The following is a 23068-nucleotide window of genomic DNA, read 5'->3' on the forward strand; positions in this document are numbered from 1 at the left end:
CTTCCATCAGGGTCTTTTAACTCTTGCAATTTCCTAGCTCCGTTCAAAACCTTTTGACCCTATGTCACCTCTTTCCAATGATTTAAATTAAATTTTTACCAACAGAGCAACTCCGCCCCCTCTGCCTTCCTGCCTTCTTTTCAATACAATGTGTATCCTTGGACATTAAGTTCCCAGCTATAATCTTCTTTCAGCCATGATTCAGTGATGCCTCCAACATCATAGCTGCCAATCTCTAACTGCGCTACAAGTTCATCTACCTTATTCCATATACTGTGCGCATTCAAATATAACACTTTCAGCCCTGTATTCACCCCTTTTGATTTTGTCTGCCTTTTACGTCCCAAGTCAACCTGTTGACTGCAAATTTGTTCTATCAACAGCCATTCCTCATGACATATTGCCTCCGTTTTTAAGCCAGCTACTTAATCTTCAGCACTATCATTCCAGTTCCTATCCCCTGGCTACATTAGTTTAAACCCTCCCAAATACCTCCAGCTAACCTGCCTGTACAGATATTGGACCCCCTCTGGTTCAGGTGTAACCCGTCCCTTTTGTACAGATTATACCTTACCCAGAAGAGATCCCAATGATTCATACATCTGAACCCTCGCCCCCACATCAGTTCCTCAGCCATGCTTTCAGCTGCCAAATCATCCAATTCTGACCCTCATTGGCACATGGCACAGGCAGCAACTGAGAGATTACTACCCTGGAGGTCTTGTCTCTAAGCTTTCTACCTAGCTCACTAAATCTCTCTTCAAGACCTCCTCACCTTATCTACCTAAGCCACTGGTGCCAATATACACCAAGAATTCTGGTTGCTCACACTTCCCCTTGAGAATTCCATGGATTAGATCTGAGACATCCCTGATCCTGGCTCCTGGGAGGCAACATACCATATGGATATCTCAATCACGCCCACAGAATCTCATTTCTGTCCCACACACCAGACTCTGTACCGGAGACCCAGTCACTGTGGCTCCCCCCGGTAGGTCATCCCCCTCAATAGTATCTAAAGTTGTATAATTATTATCCAGGGGAATGCCCAAATAGAAGATCTGGTATCGCATCCCAAACAGCCGATCCGGTAACACATCCCAAGTGGGAGATCTGGTAACACATCCCAAATGGGAGATCTGGTAACACATCCCGAATGGGAGGTCCGGTAACACATCCCGAATGGGAGGTCCAGTAAAACATCCCAAATGGGAGATCTGGTAACACATCCCGAATGGGAGATTTGATAACAGATCCTGAATGGAAAGTCTGGTAAAACATCCCGAATGGGAGATCCGGTAACACATCCCAGATGGGAAATCAGGTAACACATCTCGAATGGGAGATCTAATAAAACATCCTGAATGGGAGATCCGGTAACACATCCCGAATGGGAGATCCGGTAACACATCCCAAATGGAAGATCCGGTAACACATCCTGAATGGGAGATCTGGTAACACACTATCTCTGGTAGGACCTTTATATATTATTTAAGAAGTGTGTTCCTGAACACACTTGACAAACTGTATCTCATCCAGCCTTTCACAATATGAGATTTCAGTCCATATGTGGAAAATTAAAAAACTGTCTGCGATTTCTCTACAAACTTGCACTTCTAAGTCTTGCTGACTGATGGATGGTCTATAATATAATCCCATTAACATGGTTGTCCCTTTCTTCTTTCTCTGTTCCACCCATACATCCTCAATGGATGAGTCTCCAGTCTATCCTGTCTGATCACTGCCCTGACGTTTTCCCTGTCTAGTCGCACCACCCTCCCCCTTTAATGCTTCCTACTCTATCACGTCTAAAACTATGGAACTCCAGAATAATGAGCTGGCAATCCTACTGTTCCTGCAACCACCTCTCACTGAGGCTAAAATGTCGTAAGTCCCCATGCTGAGCCTTGCTCTTAGCTGATCCGCTTTTCCTACAATACTCCTTACATTGAAATAGGCCCAACCAAGAACATCATTCCCACTTTGCTCAACCCTTCAATTCCTGTCTTTGTATCGGCTTAATGACCTCTTTTCACATGTCCACTCCACTGTCTGCTTTGGTGCTCTGTTGTCCCATACCCTGCAACTCTAGCTTAAACAGCTCCTGTGAAGTTCCAGCAAACCTTTCCACAATAATATTTGTCCCTCTCCTGTTCAGATGCAAACCGTCCCATCAGTACCTTCCCTGAAAGAGAGCCCAATGATCCAAAAATGTGAAAGCCAGCCCTCCCTCCTGCGACATCTCCTTAGCCATGAGTATTATCTTCTTATTTCTGGCCTCATTAACATGTGGATTGTGTATCATTTCTGGGGTCACAAACTAGGAGGTCCTGTTCTTTAACTTAGTACCTAACTCCCCAAACTCACTTTGCAGGATCTTGTCACCCTTCCTCCCCATGTCAATGGTATGGATGTGGACCATGACCTCTGGCTACTCACTCCCCATTTGATCCAAGATGTTCTTGACCCTGGCACCAGGAAGCAACATACCATCCAGGAATCATGTTCACAGCCAGCGATCCTCCTGCCTGTTCCCCTAATCAATGAATTTTTGATCTCTGCAGCTCATGTCTTCTCCCCCATTCCCTTCTAAGACACAGTGTCAGATATCTGACCACCGTGGCTTTTCTCTGCCTTCATTTCTCCCCACAGCAGTGTTCAGGCGAACAGGCACAGAGGTCATAAGACACTGGCAACCATAAGACACAGGAGTAGAATCAGGCACCTTGGCCTATTGAGTCTGCTTCAGCAATCCATCATGGCTGATTTATTATCTCTCTCAATCCCATTCTCTCTGTAAACTCTGATGCCCTGAACAAGCCTATTGCCAGTGCCCTTTCCCCCTCCTGACGGTCACCCAGTTACTTATACCCTGCAAGTTCAGTGTACCTGTTTCCCTGTATTGCTTGTCATCCAACCCCTCAGCCTCCCAAAGTAATTTATTTATTTAGAAATACAGAGCACATCTGGCTGCACCACCCAGGAGCACCCGACAACCCCAATTCAATCCTTACCTAATCACGGGGCAATTTACAATGACCAAATAGCCTACTAATGGTTTGTATTTGGACTGTGGGAGGAAACTAGAGCACCCGGAGAAAACCCACACATTCCTCATGACAGAGAATGCCAGGATTGAACTGTGAACTCCAACACCCCAACACGTAATTGCATAACGATAAGCACTAGGTTACCATGGTGCCAAGTGATCCAGAGCTCATCCTACTGCAATTCAAAACAGTTTGAAGGAAGATGTAATTGAATGCGCATTTTGCAAGTATAGTCATCAGAGACACTGGAGGTTTCAAAAGTACACTTAATGTCAGAGAACTGTATACAATATACATCCTGAATTGCTTTTTCTTCGCCCTAATTCCCCATATCCTGCAAGGGGAGCGTCTCACTACCTTGTTTGGCATTCGCACTGCAATAGGACAGAAAGAAAGTTACCCAGAAAACTTTACCTAGACCTTCCGCCTCTCCTTGTTGAAGCCTCGATGAGCCAAAGCCGCAACTTCTCACTCTAACACTGAACACTCACACCATGGCCACTCCACTTAAGCCTAACCTCTTTTTACTGCTGAAGTTCCGAATCACACTGCGATCTGCGGCATGCCGATGTCCTGTCCTCGCTGCCTCCACCCTCCCTTTCTTTGAAATCTCTCCTGTGCACAACCCAACAGCTCCAAGCAATCTGTGGTGTGTAGAATGTCTGACAGCCTGGCTCACCTATTTTTAAATCCCACTTCCACTACGTACAAACCAGTGGCGGCTAACAAACTGCGGCATGCAGAATGTCTGACTGCACCGCTGGCTTTTTCTTCAAATCTCCCTCACACTACACACAATACTATGACTCCTAGTGATGTTCCGACAGCATCCATTATTTTTTCTTCAATTCTCACTACCGCTTTGCACAATCCAAAACCATCTAGTGATCTGTAGCACAGAGAATATCCTGAGTACCCCGCTTGCTCTTTTCAAATCTCGCTCCCACTACACATAATCCACTGGTTCCTAGTGATCTATGCTGCTAATGGTGGAGTTCTTCCAGCATTTTGTGTGTGTTGCTAGGATGCTGGGTATGTCCCAACAGCCCCCGCTGCCTTTTTTTTTCAAATTTCTCTCTCTCCATACACAACCAATGGCTCCTAGTTGTCTCTGATGTGGAGGATGTCCCCACTGCCCCGCTGGCCTTTTTTTTCAAATTTCTCTCTCTCCATACACAACCAATGGCTCCTAGTGGTCTCTGATGTGGAGGATGTCCCGACTGCCCCTGCTGGCTTTTTTCAGATCTCGCTTGTACAATGTATGACCCAATGGCTCTTAATGATGTGTGATGTGCAGAATTCCCATCTTCGCCCATTTGCTTTTATTTAAAATTTCTTTCCTGCTTCCTGCTCCCAGCTCTCGGTCTGTTCCCTGTCACCAGCTCTTGGCCTGTTTGCTGTTCCCAGCTCTTGGCCTGTTTGCTGTTCCCAGCTCTTGGCCTGTTCCCTGCTCCCAGCTCTTGGCCTGTTTGCTGTCCCCCGCTCTTGGCCTGTTCCCTGTTCCCAGCTCTTGGCCTGTTCCCTGTCCCCAACTCTTGGCCTGTTTCCTGTTCCCAGCTCTTGGCCTGTTCCCTGTTCCCAGCTTGTGGCCTGTTTCCTGTTCCCAGATCTTGGCCTGTTCCCTGTCCCCAGCTTGTGGACTGTTCCCTGTTCCCAGCTCTTGGCCTGTTCCCTGTTCCCAGCTCTCAGCCTGTAATCATGATATTTCTAGTGGTCATCAGGTACTTGTAAATTATTGGTTTCCACCTCTCAGTTGCAGTCCCTCCCCAGCCCCCGGGTAAAAGGATTTATTGAACTGTCCTGCAGACCTTCCACCATCTAACATAAGTACATTGCTCTAGCTTTTGACCTCTCTGGTAAGAGAAATCGGAACTCCCGCTCAACCAGACAAGCTGCATAATTTGATAAGGTATAACTAAACCTCTCATTGAGCATACTTTGTCCCAATGAAGAAACCCCAGCCTGAAACCTTGTCTAATGAGTTATGAAGTGTTGCTTTTGGAAGATTGCATTGGCAGATATTCACACATATATGAAGCTGCCTGTTGTGATTTTACTTTCCCTGCTAAGATTAGAGAAGAGTTTACTCAGCGTACATAAGCAATGCTTTCTCTCAACCGGAGATATCTGTGTGTCAAACTTACTACCTACTTTCCAAGTAGCTGCCTGACTGGTGATCGGTCAGTCAGTGAGCTGTGTGGACTGGAATATGCCTGATTTTGCCCTTCATTGTGCTTGCCACCCACATTATTCCCATAGACATGCATACTTTCAGGGGGTGAAAGTCCCTCCAGACAATATTGCTGGCAGCAATAAGATCCCAGGGACTGGGCGCTGAGTGTGCATTCCCTTCAGCGCTCTTTTGTTAAAGGCTATGAAGATGCTTTGAAATGATAAAAAATAATAACAGTTAGATAATTAAAACATGAAAAAAAATGTATATATAAACTCAAGTGATAAAATTAATTAAGACCATTAAGTTTAATTAAGAGAAAAATAAGACACCTAATTCCAGTTTTTTTTCAACTATGCTGAATAACTGAATCCAACAACCCAGGATGAGCAAGTCAAACCTGGCGTAAGCCATCGTTCCCCTCGGTCAGTTCATTACAGCCACATCCCACTGGCTGGTCTCAGTACTGAGTCCAGAGCAGAACGTGGATCAGGAATGGCCAGCATCTAACTCCCATTTCAGCAAGGATAAAAAACACTGACCGGTGAAGCCCATTTTGATGGTAAACTCTCAGTAAAAGGTACGATCATTTTGGAGCAATGTATGTAACTATTGCTCCTGATTGGGAAGTTTAATTTAAAGTTAATTGCTTCCCAGTAACAATGAAACCAGTAGTAATCTCCTTTGCAGGCTACTTGCAGTTAAGTAAAGGACAATAAATAACGTTGTTGGGTGAACGCTGTTTGAAAGGGAGAGTTGATCAGCTGTTCCATCAAGCATGTGTCAATGCTCAGCACACCGATTCTCTGTGATATCCACACGAGGAAGTGGCAAAAAGCAAAAAAGCAAAAAAGCAAAAAAGCAAAAAGCTCTTCCAGTAAGCAAAAACCAATGTGCCAAAGGAATCAGCAGCTCGAGCAGCATCTGAGGGGGAGAGGAGTTGTTGACAGTTTAGGTTGTAACCATGCATCGTGGCTGCAACGAGACTGGGACTTTCTCTTCGGTGGGCCCAAGTCTCTAATGAAGGCTGGTGTAGGTGTGGGGCTGTCCACTGTTGGGTAGAAACTGCTGTGCTCTGTGCTCACACACTGATCGGTCACTGATGTTGGGAGACAGGGACTCTTACCCATCAGTTACTCTTTATTCCCTTGTGCCACAGAGGAGATCGGTTTGCTTAGCTGATGATTCGCAAAAGAAAGGCAAACTAGCTCGATCACTTACAGGTAAGCAATATCATTTTTGCAATAACTTCTCTGTACGTTGCATTATTTTCCCATTTGAGTTTGTCACTTTTTTCCCATCACTTGCTGTCCAGGTGATTACCCAGCACCACATTCTATACATTACCCACCACCACATTCCATACATTACCCACCACCACATTCTATACATTTGCTGTCCAGGTGATTACACAGCACCATATTCTATATATCACCCAGTACCACATTCTATACATTACCCACCACCACATTCCATACATTATCCACCAGCATATTATATATATTTGCTGTCCAGGTGATTACCCACCAGCACATTCTATACATTTGCTGTCCAGGTGATTACCCAGCACCACATTCTATATATTACCCACCGCCACATTCTATACATTTGCTAGCCAGGTGATTACCCACCACCAGATTCCATACATTTGCTATCCAGGTGATTACCCACCACCACATTCTATACATTACCCAGCATGACATTCCATACATTTTCTGTCCAGGTGATTGCCCACCACCTCATTCTATACATTATCCACCACCACATTCCATATATTACCCACCAACATATTCTATACATTTGCTGTTCAGGTGATTACCCAGCAGCACATTCTATAAAATTGCTGTCCAGGTGATTGTCCACCACCACATTTTATACGTTACCCACCACCACGTTCTATACATCACCCAGCACCACATTCTATACATTTGCTGTCCGGGTGATTACCCACCACCACATTCTATACATTACCCACCACCACATTCCACACATTACCCATCAGCACATTCCATACATTTTCTGTCCAGGTGATTGCCCACCACCTCATTCTATACATTATCCACCACCACATTCCATACATTACCCGCCAGCACAGTCTATACATTTGCTGTACAGGTGATTACCCACCACCACATTCTAAACATTTGCTGTTCAGGTGATTGCCCACCACCACATTTTATACGTTACCCACCACCACATTCTATACATCACCCAGCACCACATTCTATACATTTTCTGTCCGGGTGATAACCCAGCAGCACATTCTATACATTACCCACCACCACATTCCACACATTACCCATCAGCACATTCTATACATTACACAGCACCACATTATATACATTTGCTTTCACGGTAATTGCCCACCACATTAACCACCACCTCATTCAATACATTTGCTGTCCAGGTGGTTACCCACCACCACATTATATGCATTTGGTGAACAAAAATCCACCCTTACACAGTCTAAAAATCGCTACCCAAAAAATTTGAGACATGAAATAAATTTTATTCTCACTGAACTTTTGCAAATAAAAGTATATAAAAGTAAATATAAGTTTTTCCTTCTCACATTCCGCACCCATGTGTAGACAGCACAGCTTTCCATTATGGAAAATTATGATACACGCTGCTTTCTGGAGCACTAATCTCCCAGCTGTAATGCAGGCTTCTCATATCTTTTTCTTGGTACAATACTGTGGACTCATTTGATCTACTCCTCTTGTCCTTACAAGTTCTATTGTTCATTATGTGTCATGTTACCTAGAAACACTATGATATTTTTGAACACTAGCCACCTAATTTCTGTTTCAATAAATGGATCCTAACAGTGTCCGGCACCTTCTGTGAAGAACTGTTCATAGATTGACCATTCCTGTCCAATGTAATGTCTAGCTGAAGCAGGATGGAGTCTTCACGTTTCAGGAGTGACATTAGCAGCAGACGGCACTCTTCCACCATTCATCCAATCTGACCAGATCTTTCAAGCATGGGCTAAGCTTGTAATAATACTGAAGAGATCAGCCTGACAGTTTGAAATCTGGATCACTGAGCCTGTAACATGGTTCAGATTTTATAATCAATCAAAAATTCAGCAGCCTCTTTGGAAAACCGAAGCACTCCCTCCCTTGCGGTCACCTTCACTCTATCCCTGGCTATTGCATTCAATAGGTGAGTTCAGTTCTGCTTTACAGTCACAACTCCTCCCAATTGTCTGCAAAGACTCAGGACCAAGACATGAGAAAAAAAATCCTGGGATGTACAGGGAGGGAATGAAGATGCCATTGAGGAGTTATGTTGGTGGTACACAGGAGCACAGGTTTCCCTCTTAATTATCATTCTGAGAATCAACATCCCAGTGCAGGCTGCCGAGTAGGAGACTGCTGGTGAGATGGTGGCTCTAAGCCAGTGGAAGGATGTAGACAAGAGAGTCCAGACTGCCGGTGTTTGATGGATTGGTGGGATAATTATCTGAGGGACATATTCAACATAATGATGAAGTAGTATGTATGAAAAGACTCCGTAAAACCATTGCAATGGTGGTTCAGAAAGTTTCAAAAGTAAAGGAGCATGCAGTGGGGTTCAGGGAAGGATGGTAAGAAGAAACGAGGAAGTCGAGCTGAAGGAGTTACATGGTTAGACTGCCACAAAGCTTGGGACAGAATTGCAGGGTGACAGAAGGGAGGACTGGGAAGGGAAATGTGACAAGAAGAGAGTTGGTTGGTCCCAGGGTGCACTGAGAACAGAGCACCACGGATCCCTGACTGGGGCAGGACAGGTCGATAAAGCAGTAAAAGTGTCATGTGGGATACTTACTTTCATTCACCAGGGCTTGGGGGGACAAAATGCAAGGAGCAGATGACAGAATTGGGGAGATGCAGCATGGAAACCATCTCTTCGTTCCTCCATTAACCACCTGTGTACACTCATCTTATATAATCCCATTTTTTATTCTCTTCACATTCCCATCAACGCTCCCCAGACTCTACCTATGTGGGAGGAAAACAGAGAACCCAGAGAACCGCAGGTGGTCACAGGGAGAACATGCAACCTCCACACAGTCAGCACCCAAGGTCAAGATTGAACCTGGGTCTTTGGTGCTGTGAGGTAATGACTATGATAGCTAAGCCACTGTGCTACCTCAAAGTACAAAGTCACTCAGACAACTGATTAGGTGACAGCTGGAGTGCTGCAGACAGGATAGATAGATAGATAGATACTTTATTGATCCCAAAGGACATTACTGTGTCACAGTAGCATTACAAGTGCACAGATATACAAATATTAGACTTCAAGAAGATAAAAATGTTACCTTAAAAATAAGATGTATAAAATTTACAAGTCAAAGATTACAAGATTTCCAAGTTCACACTGATAAGTTGGTAGCTCAAATATTACCATAATATTATACAGCAATGGGCTCATATTAACACCGTCCAGATAAGATGTGATGGTGATGTTGCACAGTATTGCACAGAGTGTCCGCCATATCAGTGTGTGGTAAACAGAGCTCAGAGAGAGCTCTAGTAAACTGAGGTTAGTAACAATCTAACAGGAGGGGATGGCTGATTTATAGAGCCTGATGGCCGAGGGTAAGAATGACCTCATATTGCGCTCTTTAGAGCAGTGCAGTTCTTTTAGTCCAGTACTAAAACATCACAGCCTCCAGTGTGTCCAGTTTGACTCCTATAACAGAGCCAGCTCTTCTAATCAGTTTATTGAGCCTGTTGGCATCACCTGTGTTGATGCCATTGCCCCAGCACATCACCGCACTTGAAGATTGCACTGGGGACAGCAGACTGGTAGAACGTTTGAAGGAGAGGCTTGCATAGTCCAAAGGACCTCAGTCTCAGGAAGTAGAGGCAACTCTGGCCCTTCTTGTACACAGTCTGTGTGTTGGTGCTCCACTCAAGTCTTTCATCCAGGTGCACCCCCAGGTACTTGTAGGTCCTCACCACATCCACGTGGGAACAATGCAGGCTTAGTCTTCCTAAAGTCCATCACCTTCTCCTTTGTCTTACCGATGTTGAGCTGCAGATGTTTCAGCTTGCACCATTTGACAAAGTCCTCCACCAGAGCCCTGTATTCATCCTCCCGTCCTCCCTTTAGACACCCAACTATTGCTGAGTCACCAGGGAATTTCTGCAGATGACATGACTCAGTGTTGCATCTAAAGCCTGAGGAATACAGGGTAAACAGGAAGGGAGCCAATACAGTCCCCTGTGGAATTCCAGTGCTGCCTATAGCCATGTCTGACACACAGCTCTGAAGCTGCACAAACTGTGGTCTCCCAGTCAGGTAATCCATTATCCAGAATACAATGGAAGTGCCAACCTGCATTGAACAGAGCCTTTCCCCCAACAATGAGAGCTGCATGGTATTGAAGACACTAGAAAACAAAAAAAAAACATGATCTCACAGTGCTGCTCTGTGTATCCAAATGGGATCGGCTCTGTTCAGCAGGTAGATGGCAGCATTGCTGACTCCAATGTGCTCTTGGTTGGCAAAATGCAGAGGACCGAGGAATTGTTTCACCCAGCAGGTGGCTGGAATCCAAAGTATCTGCTTGAGAGCATGGTGGAGGTAGAGATTCTCACAGCGTTTATGGAGTATCTACTGGAGACATAGAAGTGAACATATTGAAAGCAGTTAATTGGACAGAGGGGGCCGATGGGGTTGTTTCAGTGCTGTATGACTTTGTGACTGTAACCCACTGACCCTTGACATGAAGCACATACCGCCAAATCCAAGCACACCTCTATCCCACTGTTATCAGACTCTTAAATGGCCTCTCTTCATCTCCCAGTCTACCCCATGCACTTTATTTGTTTGCCTGCATTGCACTTTTTCTGCAGCTGCTACACTTTTCTCTTTACTGCTCTGATGTACCAATGTATGGTGTGATGTGTCTGGATGGCATCCAAACAGAAGTGTTCAATACGCATGACGAGAGCAAACCAATCCCAATACCATTGCTGAACAACCAACTTTGACATCTGGGGGGAGTTCAAAGTTCAAAGTGAATTTATTATCAAAGTATATGTAGTATCTGTCACCGTATACAGCCCTGAGATTCATTTTCTTGAGAGCATTCAGAGTCAATACAATAAACAGAATAGAATCAATGAATCCAACAGCACGGTCAATTAACTAAAGTGCACAGGACAACAAACTGTGCAAATGTACAAAGAATTAATAGTAATAAATAAGCAATAATTATTAAGAACATGTGATAGTTAAAAGTTGAGTCCCTAGGTTGTGGAAACAGTTCAGTGATGAAATGAGTGAAGTTGATTAAACTTATCCCCTCTGGTTCAAAAGCCTGATAGCTGTTTCTTAACTTGGTGTGGGCTCTGAGGCTCAGGTACCAGCAGGAAAAGAGCATAACCTGATGGTGGAGGTCTTTCCTGATGGGGAGGACTTTGCCCTTGATGGACTGGGCTGTATCCATTACTTTTTGTAGGCATTTCCATTCCAGGACATTAGTGTTTCAAAACCTGGCCATGATGCAACCAGTCAATGTACTCTCCGTCACAAATCTACAGAAGTTTGTCACCTAAAAACTAAACTAAAGCAGCCTATTGATCCTGTGGCTACAAAAGAAGATCAGGAGCTGAGTTTTCTGCAGCCAGTAATCCACCTTTTGAAGTCCAAAGCCCTTCTCCCCTCTGTGTGGGACAAGTCAGGAGCATGAAAACATGGTCTCTGCTTTCCTGAATGAATTCAGTTCTGACAACACTCAACGAGCTTCACACCATCTTGAATGAAACAATTCATTTCATTCAACCCCAATCACAACATAAACTTTTACTCCCTCCACACTGGCACTCAATGGCACCTCAATTACTCACCCAGGCCACTCCGAGAGAGCTCACAAATCTTTTTGTTGAGAAGGACAAGGAGAGCCATGCAGGAGATTACCACCATCTGCAGGTTCTCCATCAAATCACAAGTCATTATCCCCATCCTTCCATGATCTCTGGACACACATCCCGCAATGTCCTCCCCACCAAGAAGTCCAGGAGCACCTTCACCACAAGGAATGCAGTGCTTCAAGAAGGCGGTTCAAACCTTCTCAAGGTAACTGAGGGATGGGCAGTAAATGATGCCAGCAAAGTACAGATCGTAAAAGTTGAATAAATAAACATCAAGTTATGGTGTTGTGGTGGTGACAAGTGGAGGTTGGTGAGGAGGGAAGGTTGGTGAAGAGTGGAGGTTTTTGACAGGAGGAGATTGGTGAGGAGGGGTGTTTGGTGACAAAGGGAGGTCGGTGAGCAGTAGAGTTTGTGAGGAGTAGAGGTGATGGGGAGGTTGGTGACGAGGGGAGTGTGTGACAGAGAGAAGAAGGTGTTGAGGTAGCTCTGAGAGGTGAAGATCACTGCTGTGAGCATCATTTGATAGCCATGGCAGTGGGGAGTGCTGGCAGGATAAGAGATGGTTACAGAGTTCTTGCTGGTAAACTTGTGGTGCATTCATACTGATCCACTGGTAGCTCCCTCATCCATTTCCGTCCATCCACTGAGTTTGCTGAAGTCAAAGTGAGCTCGTTCGACTCAGCTGCAGGTAGAACAAACAAACGATTCAGCAGCAAACAATATAACTGGGCCTATTCTCCATTTCCCCATTTCTATTAAAAATGGGTGTGGGTGTTTGGTTTTGATTTTTTTAAATTTTACATGCATGTCGATCCAATGGTTGATTCACATTTGTACATTGTGAAATGATCAATGACTTTATAGCCTCTCTCCATGATACCACACCATCTGCCTGACACTGATCTACACTAACAGCTGATGTAATTAGCCCTTCTGGAAAATAGGTTTGGATTTTCCCCAGGTGAGGAAACATGCACCACAGACCATAGAAATTCATTTACCTATCATTTAGAGCACCTGAAGTGGAAATGTAATACCCAGCCTGCAGATGCTATGGTTGCAAGCTTGAGAAATCACCTTGTACCTCTTGTGATGGGGCAATTGACCAGCACCGTCTTTTATTCACCTACAAAGATCATGGCGCATGCAGATACATTAAAAATAGAACTAGCAGAAATTGTGTGGGACAACTCTGCAATTGTGCTGTGGCATAAGTCGCCTTAAAGGGCAATGAGAGAATCAATTCTTGCCAAGCAGGAGGTGCTCTCAGCTTGGATAGCTGTACGAGCATTAATACAAGGAGGGATCTTTGAGGTCAAGTCCATAGTTCTCTGAAAGTGGCCACACAAGTAGATGGGGTGAAACAAGGTATATGACAAACTTACCTTCATTTTTGAGGCACTGAGTATGAGAGTAAGGAAGTCACATTTCAGCTGTAGACGCTGCCTGGCTCGATCTGCTGAGTTCCTCCAGCATATTATGTGCGTTTATTGATTTCCAGCAGCTGAAGATTGTGAAACTGGTTAGGCATTAGGCAGCATTTGAAGTTTAGTATTTAGTCTGGCCATTCGATTGCAGTAGGGATGGTGAAGCTTTGGAAAGAGTGCAGAAGGCTGCCTGGATTAGAGTAAGAAGGGGCTAAACAAACTTGGGTTGTTTGCTTTGGAATGTCAGAGGCTGAGGGGAGATCTGACAGAGGTTTATAAAATTATGAGAGGCATAGACAAGATAGACAGTCAGAATATTTTCCCCAGGATAAAAATGTTGAATACTAAGGTTTTAATTTCGACGGGGGATGGGGTTACCACCATTCGCGCCCCCCCCCCCCGCCACATTACCAATCCTCATAGAGAGATCAGAAGTGGAGAGAGTGAGCAGCTTCAAGTTCCTGGGTGTCAAGATCTTGGAGGATCTAACCTGGTCCCAACACATTGATGTAGTTATAAAGAAGGCAAGGCAGCGGCTATACTTTATTAGGAGTTTGAAGAGATTTGGCATGTCAACAAATACACTCAAAAACTTCTACATGAAGTACCCAGGACATCTTCAAGGAGCGATGTCTCAGAAAGGCAGCGTCTGTTATTAAGGACGTCCAGCACCCTGGGCATGCCCTTTTCTCACTGTTACCATCGGGCAGGAGGTACAGAAGCCTGAAGGCACACACTCAGCGATTCAGGAACAGCTTCTTCCCCTCTGCCAACTGATTCCTAAATGGACATTGAATCTTTGGACACTACCTCACTTTTTAAAATATACAGTATTTCTGTTTTTCCATGTTTTTTTAAATCTATTCAATATACGTAATTGATTTACTTGTTTATTATTAATATTATTTGTATCTTATTTTTTCTCTCTGCTGGATTATGTACTGCATTGAACTGCTGCTGCTAAGTTAACAACTTTCATGTCACATGCCAGTGATAATAAACCTGATTCTGATTTAAAGGGGATGTGCAGATCTAGCCTTTAGCACAGAGAATGGTGGATACCTGACATGCTCTGCTGGAGATGGTGTGAGAATAGCATTTAGACAGACACCTGAACATAAAGGGATTGGGGAGATGCAGATCAAATGCAGGCAGATGGAATTAATTTCATTTGGCATCCTAATCATCATAGACATCCCAGCCGAAGCACCTGTTCCTGTGCTCTTTGTTAATTGGTAGTCTACAGGGCCACAGGGTACCTCTGCCTAATCAAAAGATTAGTGTAATGGAACATGTTTTAACTGCAGCTAATGGTGGCAGATGACATATCCATCTAGTAGGTGAGGACAATGTGACAGTGTGGTGGCTAAAGTATTTCTTTCTCAACTCCAGGGACCAATGTTGACTCTGGACCACTTATTTAACTGGCTACTGTAAGATCTTCACAGTGTAATTTAATTGTAAAGAGAATAAAGGAGGAGTTTGGGGGGTGTGGAGGGGGTAATGGACATGTGTCATAGGGAAGAGGTGTTACTGGGAAGGAATAAGTGTTGCAGGTACAGGGAAAAGAGGGACAGGATCGGCATTGACCTGTATAAACATAACCACAACTTTGGAACTTCGGTTCCAGCCTTTATCTGAACTCAAAAGTTGTTGACGGGTTTTTGCCAGAGAATTTGTTACTCTATTCAATTGCTGGACAGCAGACAGAATCAAGAACAATCTTGCTGAAGTTCTCTGGCATGTAGTCCCAGGGAACCTAATCACACGTTGAAGTGACCCAATATCCAGGAGCCCATTCTCTTCAGGTAAAATTTTGAACCGTCTGAGAAAAATGGTGAAAAAAAAACTTTTATTCCACTTTCATTTTATTCGCATTATTTCTAGAATCTTGGTGTTTCTGGTACGGCTGGATTGATCGCTCAACTCCAATTGCTCTTGAGCAGGTGATTGTTTGCAGAACACTTAGTGCAGGTCCTCTCACAGAACTAATAGGTAGGGTACTTCAATGGCACTGAAGGACTGAGAAATTACTTCCAAGCTAGGTTGGAGAGATCAGGGACAAGATTCCAGAATGGAAGGAGTTGAAGATCAGAAGAAGGGGGCATCTGGGTTGATAATTCAGAGGAATGGACTTGCGATCTCTGGGTTCAGAGAGGGTGGTGGAGAATAAGATAAGACATGGTCTCACTGAACGCAGTTAGCTGCATTCATGGTCTGAGTGGCCTGTTTCTACTCTTAATTCAAATATTTCATGTGCTTTTCACGTGGATGTCCTGGTGGGAGGGCAAAGCTGACACACACCAAAAAGGTGCCATTGTCTTTCCATTGTGACACGATACAACCCAAATATGGTCACTATTGCTGATTCGAAAAAGAAATAAATAAATTTCAGTCTCATACCGCTGACGAAAAGCATGGTGTGGTTGAATTTCTAGTTGTACATCGTGTAAGGTCATGCTGCCTCCTGGGGCCTTACACCTGTAAAATGCTGGAGGAATTCAACAGACCAGGCAGCATCTATGGAAAAAAATAAACGGTGAACGTTTCAGGCCGAAACCCTTCGGCAGGACTCTGAAACATCGAGGGTCCTGCCAAAGGGTCTCAGGCCAAAACATCGACTGTACTTTTTTCTATAGATGCTGCCTGGAGTGCTGAGCTCCTACAGCAGATCGTAAAAGCCTTTCTTGCCGTAAGTTCCCTTTACAGCTCAAGGCCAATCGATATCTTGGTGGTTAGTGCACTCAGTAGTTCCCCACACCTCTTATTTCTAATTGTTATTATTTTTAAGAGTCTAATAATGCTCTACAGATGAAATAGACAGACTTAATGAAGGGTTAGACCCTGCTGTAGTGGTGGTCTTCAGCCACAGCCTGTCATTATTAAGACTGCTTTACATACTAAGGAAGTGACAGTAAGTCAAGAGTTAATGTTGTTGGCTTCATTGAATTGCTTAAACTCAGGCTAGCTCCCACTCAGTAAGAGCAACACTCACACAATTAATTAACTATCATTATAAAGTATCTGTCAGGGACATTGTTTTTCTTGTCTCCTGAAGTATGAAAGTATCTAAATTGAGCAAGGTGTAGGCAGAATGATTGTGCAAGTCTGAACCATTCATGGATAGTGAGTGGGTTTCTTGGTAAGCAGATGACTCACAGATGGAAAGCTGGGAAGTTGCAAAAAGGACGCAGACATGTGGAAATTACTGCTGGAAGCAAAGCTGCCAGCTCAGTAGAATCTACTCAAAGACTGCATCTGCTGGAGTAACTCAGCAGGTCAGGCAGCATCTATGGAGGAATATAGACAGTCCTCCATAGCTGGCTCTGGTGGAGACCCTTCATCCAGATTGAAGGATAGGGAAGAGGTAGTCAGTAGAAAGAGGTGGGGAATGGGTGGCAAGCGATAGGTAGATCTGTGTGAGAAGGATGACAGGCAGATGGAGAAGGGAGGAGTGGAAGTAGTGAGAGAAGGCTGGACGGTGATGGGGGCTGCAAATTATAGGAGAGGAAGGCGGAGCATGGAATCAGGTGAGGGAGGTGTGGAGGACACATGGGAACAGTGGGGCTGGCGACCAAGAATAGCATATGGGTGATAAGCAGGTGGGAGGGGTGATGGAGGGGAAAGGAACAGGTTAATGGAATTGACTCGATCAGGTGGAGATAGAAATGGAACAGAGGAGCAGTAGGCTACCTGAACTTGGGTCTTTGACTAGGCATCTCAACAAATTTCTGCTAAAATGGCTTGGCGTTAAACCTATTTTAAAACTGCCTTAGGAGCATTATCAGATGTATTTCTACGGATTGAGTGCTACATACGCTGTAAATTGACTTAGCATGGATAATAACACAAAGTGAAGATTATTATCATACGCACAACTAAATGTACACACCAGTGCAAAGAAAAATGATGCGCAGAAGCATCACATCACGTAGCATTAAACATACGACATTCACAAGAAAAACAAACATAGCTTCTATTAACTTATACAAAGAGCTCAATTTAAACCAAAAAATATGACTATTTTAGTGCAAGGTGTTCTAGTGTTGTTGTACAGGGTAGAGATTAGGATTGTTCCAACATAAAGTGCATATATATCACCATATACAACCCTGAGATTCATTTCCTTGTGGACATTTGCAGTAAATAAAAGAAACACAATAGAACATATGAAAGACTGCACCCAAAAGGATGGACAAGCACCCAATGTGCAAAAAGAAACACCAAGCTGTGCAAACAAAAAAGAGAAAAAATAATAACAACAAACAAACAAACAATAAATATTGCGAACATGAGATGAAGAGTTCTTGAAAGTGAGTCTAGTTAATTGGGAACAGTGCAGTGATGGGACAAGTGGAGCAGTGTGAAGTTATCCTCTCTGGCTCAACAATCTGATGGTTAAGTGGTAATAACTGTTCCTGGTGGTGTGGGCCCTGAGGCTCCTGTACCTCCTTCCTGATGGTGGCAGCGAGAAGAGAACACGGCCTGGGTGGTGGGGGTCCTTGATGATGGATGCTGCTTCCCTGTGTAGATGTGCTCAGTAGTGGTGAGGGCTTTACCCATGATGGACAGGGCCACGTCCACTACTTTTCCATTCAAGGGCATTAGTGTTGCATCCATGATGTAATCAATCAATATACTCTCCAGCACACATCTACAGGAGATTGTCAAAGTTTTAGATAACGTGCCAAATAGACCTCTTCTGGGAGTGAACACTTGTCACCAATATACGTTGCTTAAAGGGAAATTGTAGGCTGCAGATCGCAGTGAAGGTAATTCCGAAGAACTAGAACTGCTTGTCTTCCTAATATGTGGGTTACAGATTTTTGTCCTATCTCTTTCACATTTGGCCCCTGTGAGCAGCGTATTGTATTGTGGACCATCATCTAAGACAAGAAAACCCTTTCGTCCTTTCTCTTTTTTTATGTCCATCTCCATCTCTCTCTATCTGTTTGTTTTTCTCTTCCTCTTTTCCCTGCACATTCTATCACTCCTCAAACATCCCTTTTTAATCCCAATCTCTCCCACCTTCACTGTGTTTCTACTAGGATGTTTCAATGGAAAATAACTTGTTTCAAGGCATTGATCTTGTGGATAGTCAGAGGCTGACTATCTCCCAGGGCTGAAATGGTTGCCACAAGAGGGCACAGGTTTAAGGTGCTTGGAAGTAGGTACAGAGGAAATGTCAGGGGTAAATTTTTTTATACAGAGAGTGGAGAGTGCTTGGAATGGGCTGCCGATGACGGTGGTGGAGGCAGATATGATAGGGTCTTTTAAGAGACTCCTGGATAGGTACATGGAGCTTAGAAAAATAGAGGGCTATGAGTAACCCTGGGTAATTACTAAAGTAAGTACTTGTTTGGCACAGCTTTGTGGGCTGAAGGGCCTGTATTGTGCTGTAGGTTTTCTATGTTTCTATGAAACAATAAAACCCCTGTATCATTTTAGACTCTTGGCAGCTTCTCACAATGCCATCATATGTCCAGATCACAGAAGCACCATCAGTTCCTATCTGGTTGACTTGGACAGACAGCTTCCACTCCTCTCAGTCTTTCCCCTGCATAATGTCATAGACTAATACCACATGAAAACAGTTGTTTGGCTCAACTTGTCCATGTCAATCAAGATGCTGATCTAAACTATTCCAATTTTGTGTGAGAAGAACAGACTCAAGGCAATGACAGTGGGTCACCTCAATGTGGCGTGGAGTTGGCTTACATGTTATGCCATTTGTAAGATTAATCTAATTCTTCCTCACCACATAGCCCACCATTGTTCTGTCATCCTCAGAGTTTCTTAAATGTATCTGCCTCTACAATCACACTCTGTGTAATAAAACTTACCTCCGACATCTCTCTCTATACTTCCCTCCATTCACCTTAAAATTACGCCCACTGGTATCAGCCATTTCTGCCCTTGGAAAAAGCCTCTAGCTGTCCACTCGATTTATACCTCTTCTCATCTTGTATACCTCAATCAAGTCACTTCCCAAACACCAGTGCTCCAAAGAAAAAAACACTCAACCTCTTCTCATTAGACATGCTCTCTGATCCAGGCAGCAGCCTGTTAAATCTCCTCTGCACTCTCTCGAAAACTTCTACATTCTTCCTATAACGAGGTGACCAGAACCGAGCACAATATTCCAAGTGTGATCGAATCGGGACTTTATAGATCTGTAACACCACCTCATGGTCCTTCAGCTCAATGCCCTGATGAATGAAGGCCAACATTCCATACGCCTTCTTAATCATCCTATCTATTTGCACAGCAACTTTGCAAGGCCGATGGACATTGCAGGGACTTGCCACAGAGCAAGAAGAGAAACCGAGACAGTATCTGCTAAGCGGTTTAGAACCAGCATTGAAACTTCACTGTAGGAAATTCATTATGTTAAGGTTTCTCAATGCCTTTTGTGTCTTCTATGTGCAGTTGGTGGATATGGAGGCAGTAAAAACCGTTCTGAAGATCCACGCCCAAAGTTACCCAGGTCCATTTCAGTGACACCTCAGCAGCCAAGCTCCACAGAGTGGATCAATGAGGAGGATTCGGAGCACCTACAGAGTTCCGAGGAAAAAGATATGAATCTGAAAGGAAGGGAACCGAACGAAACTAACAATGAAACCAAGAAGTCTGAGCTAAAATTAAAGATTAGATTTGCTCCTCCAACTACAACTGAAAATGGATTGTCACAGAGAGAAACCAGCATTAGTAGGAGACTGTCCCATGCGCCTCCATTAATGCGACAGTTTTCTGAACAAATCAGTGATGGAGAGACAATACAGGATGAATAGAAAGCATGTAACATTGATTCAGGAGTTGGAGGGAGTCAAGCTTACCTTAGAAACAGTTGTTTTCTCTCTGTTTTTTTCCAGTATCACATTACACTATTTGCAAATAATGGATTAGTGTCCTTTCATCTCCCCCTCTCCCCCTCTCCCCCTCCTCCCCCTCTCCCACCCTCTCCCCCTCCCCTCTCTGTGTTTCCCCTCTCACCCCCTCTCCCCCTCATCCCCCTCTGTGTCTCCCCATCTCTCCCAATCTCCCCCTCCCTCTCTCCCCCTCTCCATGTTTCCCCTCTCTGTGTTCCCCTCTCTCCCCCTCATCCCCCTCTGTGTCTCTCCCTCTCTCCCACTCTCCCCCTCTCCCTCTCTCCCCCCTCCCCCTCTCCGTGTTTCCCCTCTCTGTGTTTCCCCTCTCTCCCCCTCATCCCCCTCTGTGTCTCTCCCTCTCTCCCACTCTCCCACTCTCCCTCTCTCCCACCCTCTCCCCCTCTCTGTTTCCCTTCTCTCCCTCCTCCCCCTCTCCCACCCTCTCCCCCTCTCTGTGTTTCCCCTCTCACCCCCTCTCCCCCTCATACCCCTCTGTGTCTCCCCATCTCTCCCACTCTCCCTCTCTCCCCCTCTCTGTGTTTCCCCTCTCTGTGTTCCCCTCTCTCCCCCTCATCCCCCTCTGTGTCTCTCCCTCTCTCCTACTCTCCCACTCTCCCTCTCTCCCACCCTCTCCCCCTCTCTGTGTTTCCCCTCTCACCCCCTCTCCTCCTCATCCCCCTCTGTGTCTCCCCATCTCTAATACTCTCCCCCTCTCCCTCCCTCCCACCCTCTCCTCCTCTCTGTTTCCCCTCTCTCCCTCCTCCCCCTCTCCCCCCCATCCCCCTCCATGTTTCCCCCTCTCTCCCTCTCTCTCTGGGACAGTCGATGGTTCAGTAGCTGGCATGTTGGCTCCTACAACTGAGACACATTCATTAGATAAAATTTCTTTAATAATTGAACTAATATCAGCACAGCACCATGATGAATATGTTTAAGAATGCCTGACCAAAGAGCGGTTGACTGGAAATCACCGTTAATGATAGAAATGTGTGTAAGACGTTACTTTGCATCTTGCTTTTATACAGGTTATACTACAGGGTAACAACGTGGTTAACATGGATATTTGAAACAAGTCACATTAAGACACAGGTGTTGAAATCAATCCTCAGTCACTTGTGCGTGAAAGGTTAATTTAATTGCTTTTAATCAAATTACATTTCCAAAGTGAAATGGTACATAAACAAATACACAGTTATATAGGCAAAGCAAGAGAACTTTCTACCCCTTCAAGTCTTTATGTACAAATAGCATCAATTTCCAATTTCTAGGCCAGTTTTATAAACTGCTGTTTGCAATTTAAATCCCTAATCTCCATAAACTTTCAATAGTCAGCAGGGGAGAAAGATATATCACACCAGTTTAATCACTTGGTGTTGTAAGTATTCTGTACAATCAGTCACATTACCTTGTCAGAACCTGCCCGCAACTTTGTAGAGTAATTTAAATAAATGTGATTGCAAATGGCTTTGCTCATCTAAATGTCAACATGACATAATCCAACAAAGAGGCTGAATCCAACCGGGAGGCTATCAGATTCCGAACCAATCTGAGGAGCTGCCTTACCATGAGCATGAAACACTGCACACTTTATAAATATAACAAAATGTCTGGGACTGTCTAGTTTCTATTGAATATAATATGTATATTATATGCACTCTATCTTATTCAGATGAATGTTCTTGGACTATTAAACACCACACCTCTGATTCAAATATACCTTCCACCTTGTGGTTTTCCCTGTTGAAATGCATTTTGAAAGTGGAAGGTAGTACAGTATTAAACATTTGCATATCATCTCATGTATAATGTAACTATGTACTGTATATATCACATACCATATGGTATTGTACATATAGCCAATTTTATCACAAGCTTTAAAGTAATTGTGTGTATATAGAATCTGATAACTGACCCCAGATCAATGTTACCGTGGGAAATAAAAACTGGAATAGATGAACACAGACTCTCGGAATCTTCCCCTTTACAAGTGCATCAGTTTATTACACCAATCCATTTCCTTTTCAGGGGTTTGAAACTGAAGGTATAAATTAAAAGCCATACTTCAACCCAGAACCTTTCACATTTCTTTCAGAATGTCCCAACATACATTAAAACCAATCACGTACTTCTTGAACTGTAGTGATTATAACCAAGCAAATGCTGCAACTTTTACTCAGTAAGCTCCAGATACCTTAGAGCTGTCAATGTACAGTGGGCTCTGGTCAGGATAACAAACATCTTTGTAATGGCAGTGTGGAAGATCAGAGGGATCTTGGGTTCCGAGTCCATAGGACACTCAAAGCTGCTGTGCAGGTTGACTGTGTGGCTAAGAAGACATTGGCCTTCATCAACCGTGGGATTGAGTTTAGGAGCCGAGAGGTAATGTTGCAGCTATATAGGACCCTGGTCAGACCCCACTTGGAGTACTGTGCTCAGTTCTGGTTACATCACAGGAAGGATGTGGAAACCATAGAAAGAGTGCAGAGGAGACTTACAAGGATATTGCCTGGTTGGAGAACATGCCTTATGAAAATAGGTTGAGTGAACTTGGCCTTTTCTCCTTGGATCAGCGGAAGATGAGAGGTGACCTGACAAAGGTGTATAAGGTGGTGAGAGGCATTGATCGTGTGGATAGCCAGAGACTTTTTCCCAGGGCTGAACTGGTGAGCACGAG

General features: G+C 44.3%; 1 protein-coding gene across 6 annotated transcripts in view; it reads left to right on the plus strand.

Annotated features, from left to right (window-relative positions):
* LOC134352884 (sodium/hydrogen exchanger 2-like) overlaps nt 1–20675 on the plus strand; it is a 426743-nt gene extending 406068 nt beyond the window's left edge. For 5 of the 6 annotated variants that reach the window (XM_063060448.1, XM_063060454.1, XM_063060452.1 and 2 more), the window contains exons 11-12: nt 6383–6446; nt 19955–20675. In XM_063060448.1, coding sequence (XP_062916518.1) covers nt 6383–6446; nt 19955–20316 — 426 coding nt within the window. In that variant the 3' untranslated portion in view covers nt 20317–20675. The remainder of the gene's footprint in view (nt 1–6382; nt 6447–19954) is intronic. The other variant, XM_063060451.1, reaches the window with a different exon arrangement.
* Nucleotides 20676–23068: the final 2393 nt, after the last annotated feature.

This window comes from Mobula hypostoma, chromosome 10 (assembly GCF_963921235.1).
Source record: "Mobula hypostoma chromosome 10, sMobHyp1.1, whole genome shotgun sequence".
Lineage (NCBI taxonomy): Eukaryota > Metazoa > Chordata > Chondrichthyes > Myliobatiformes > Myliobatidae > Mobula > Mobula hypostoma.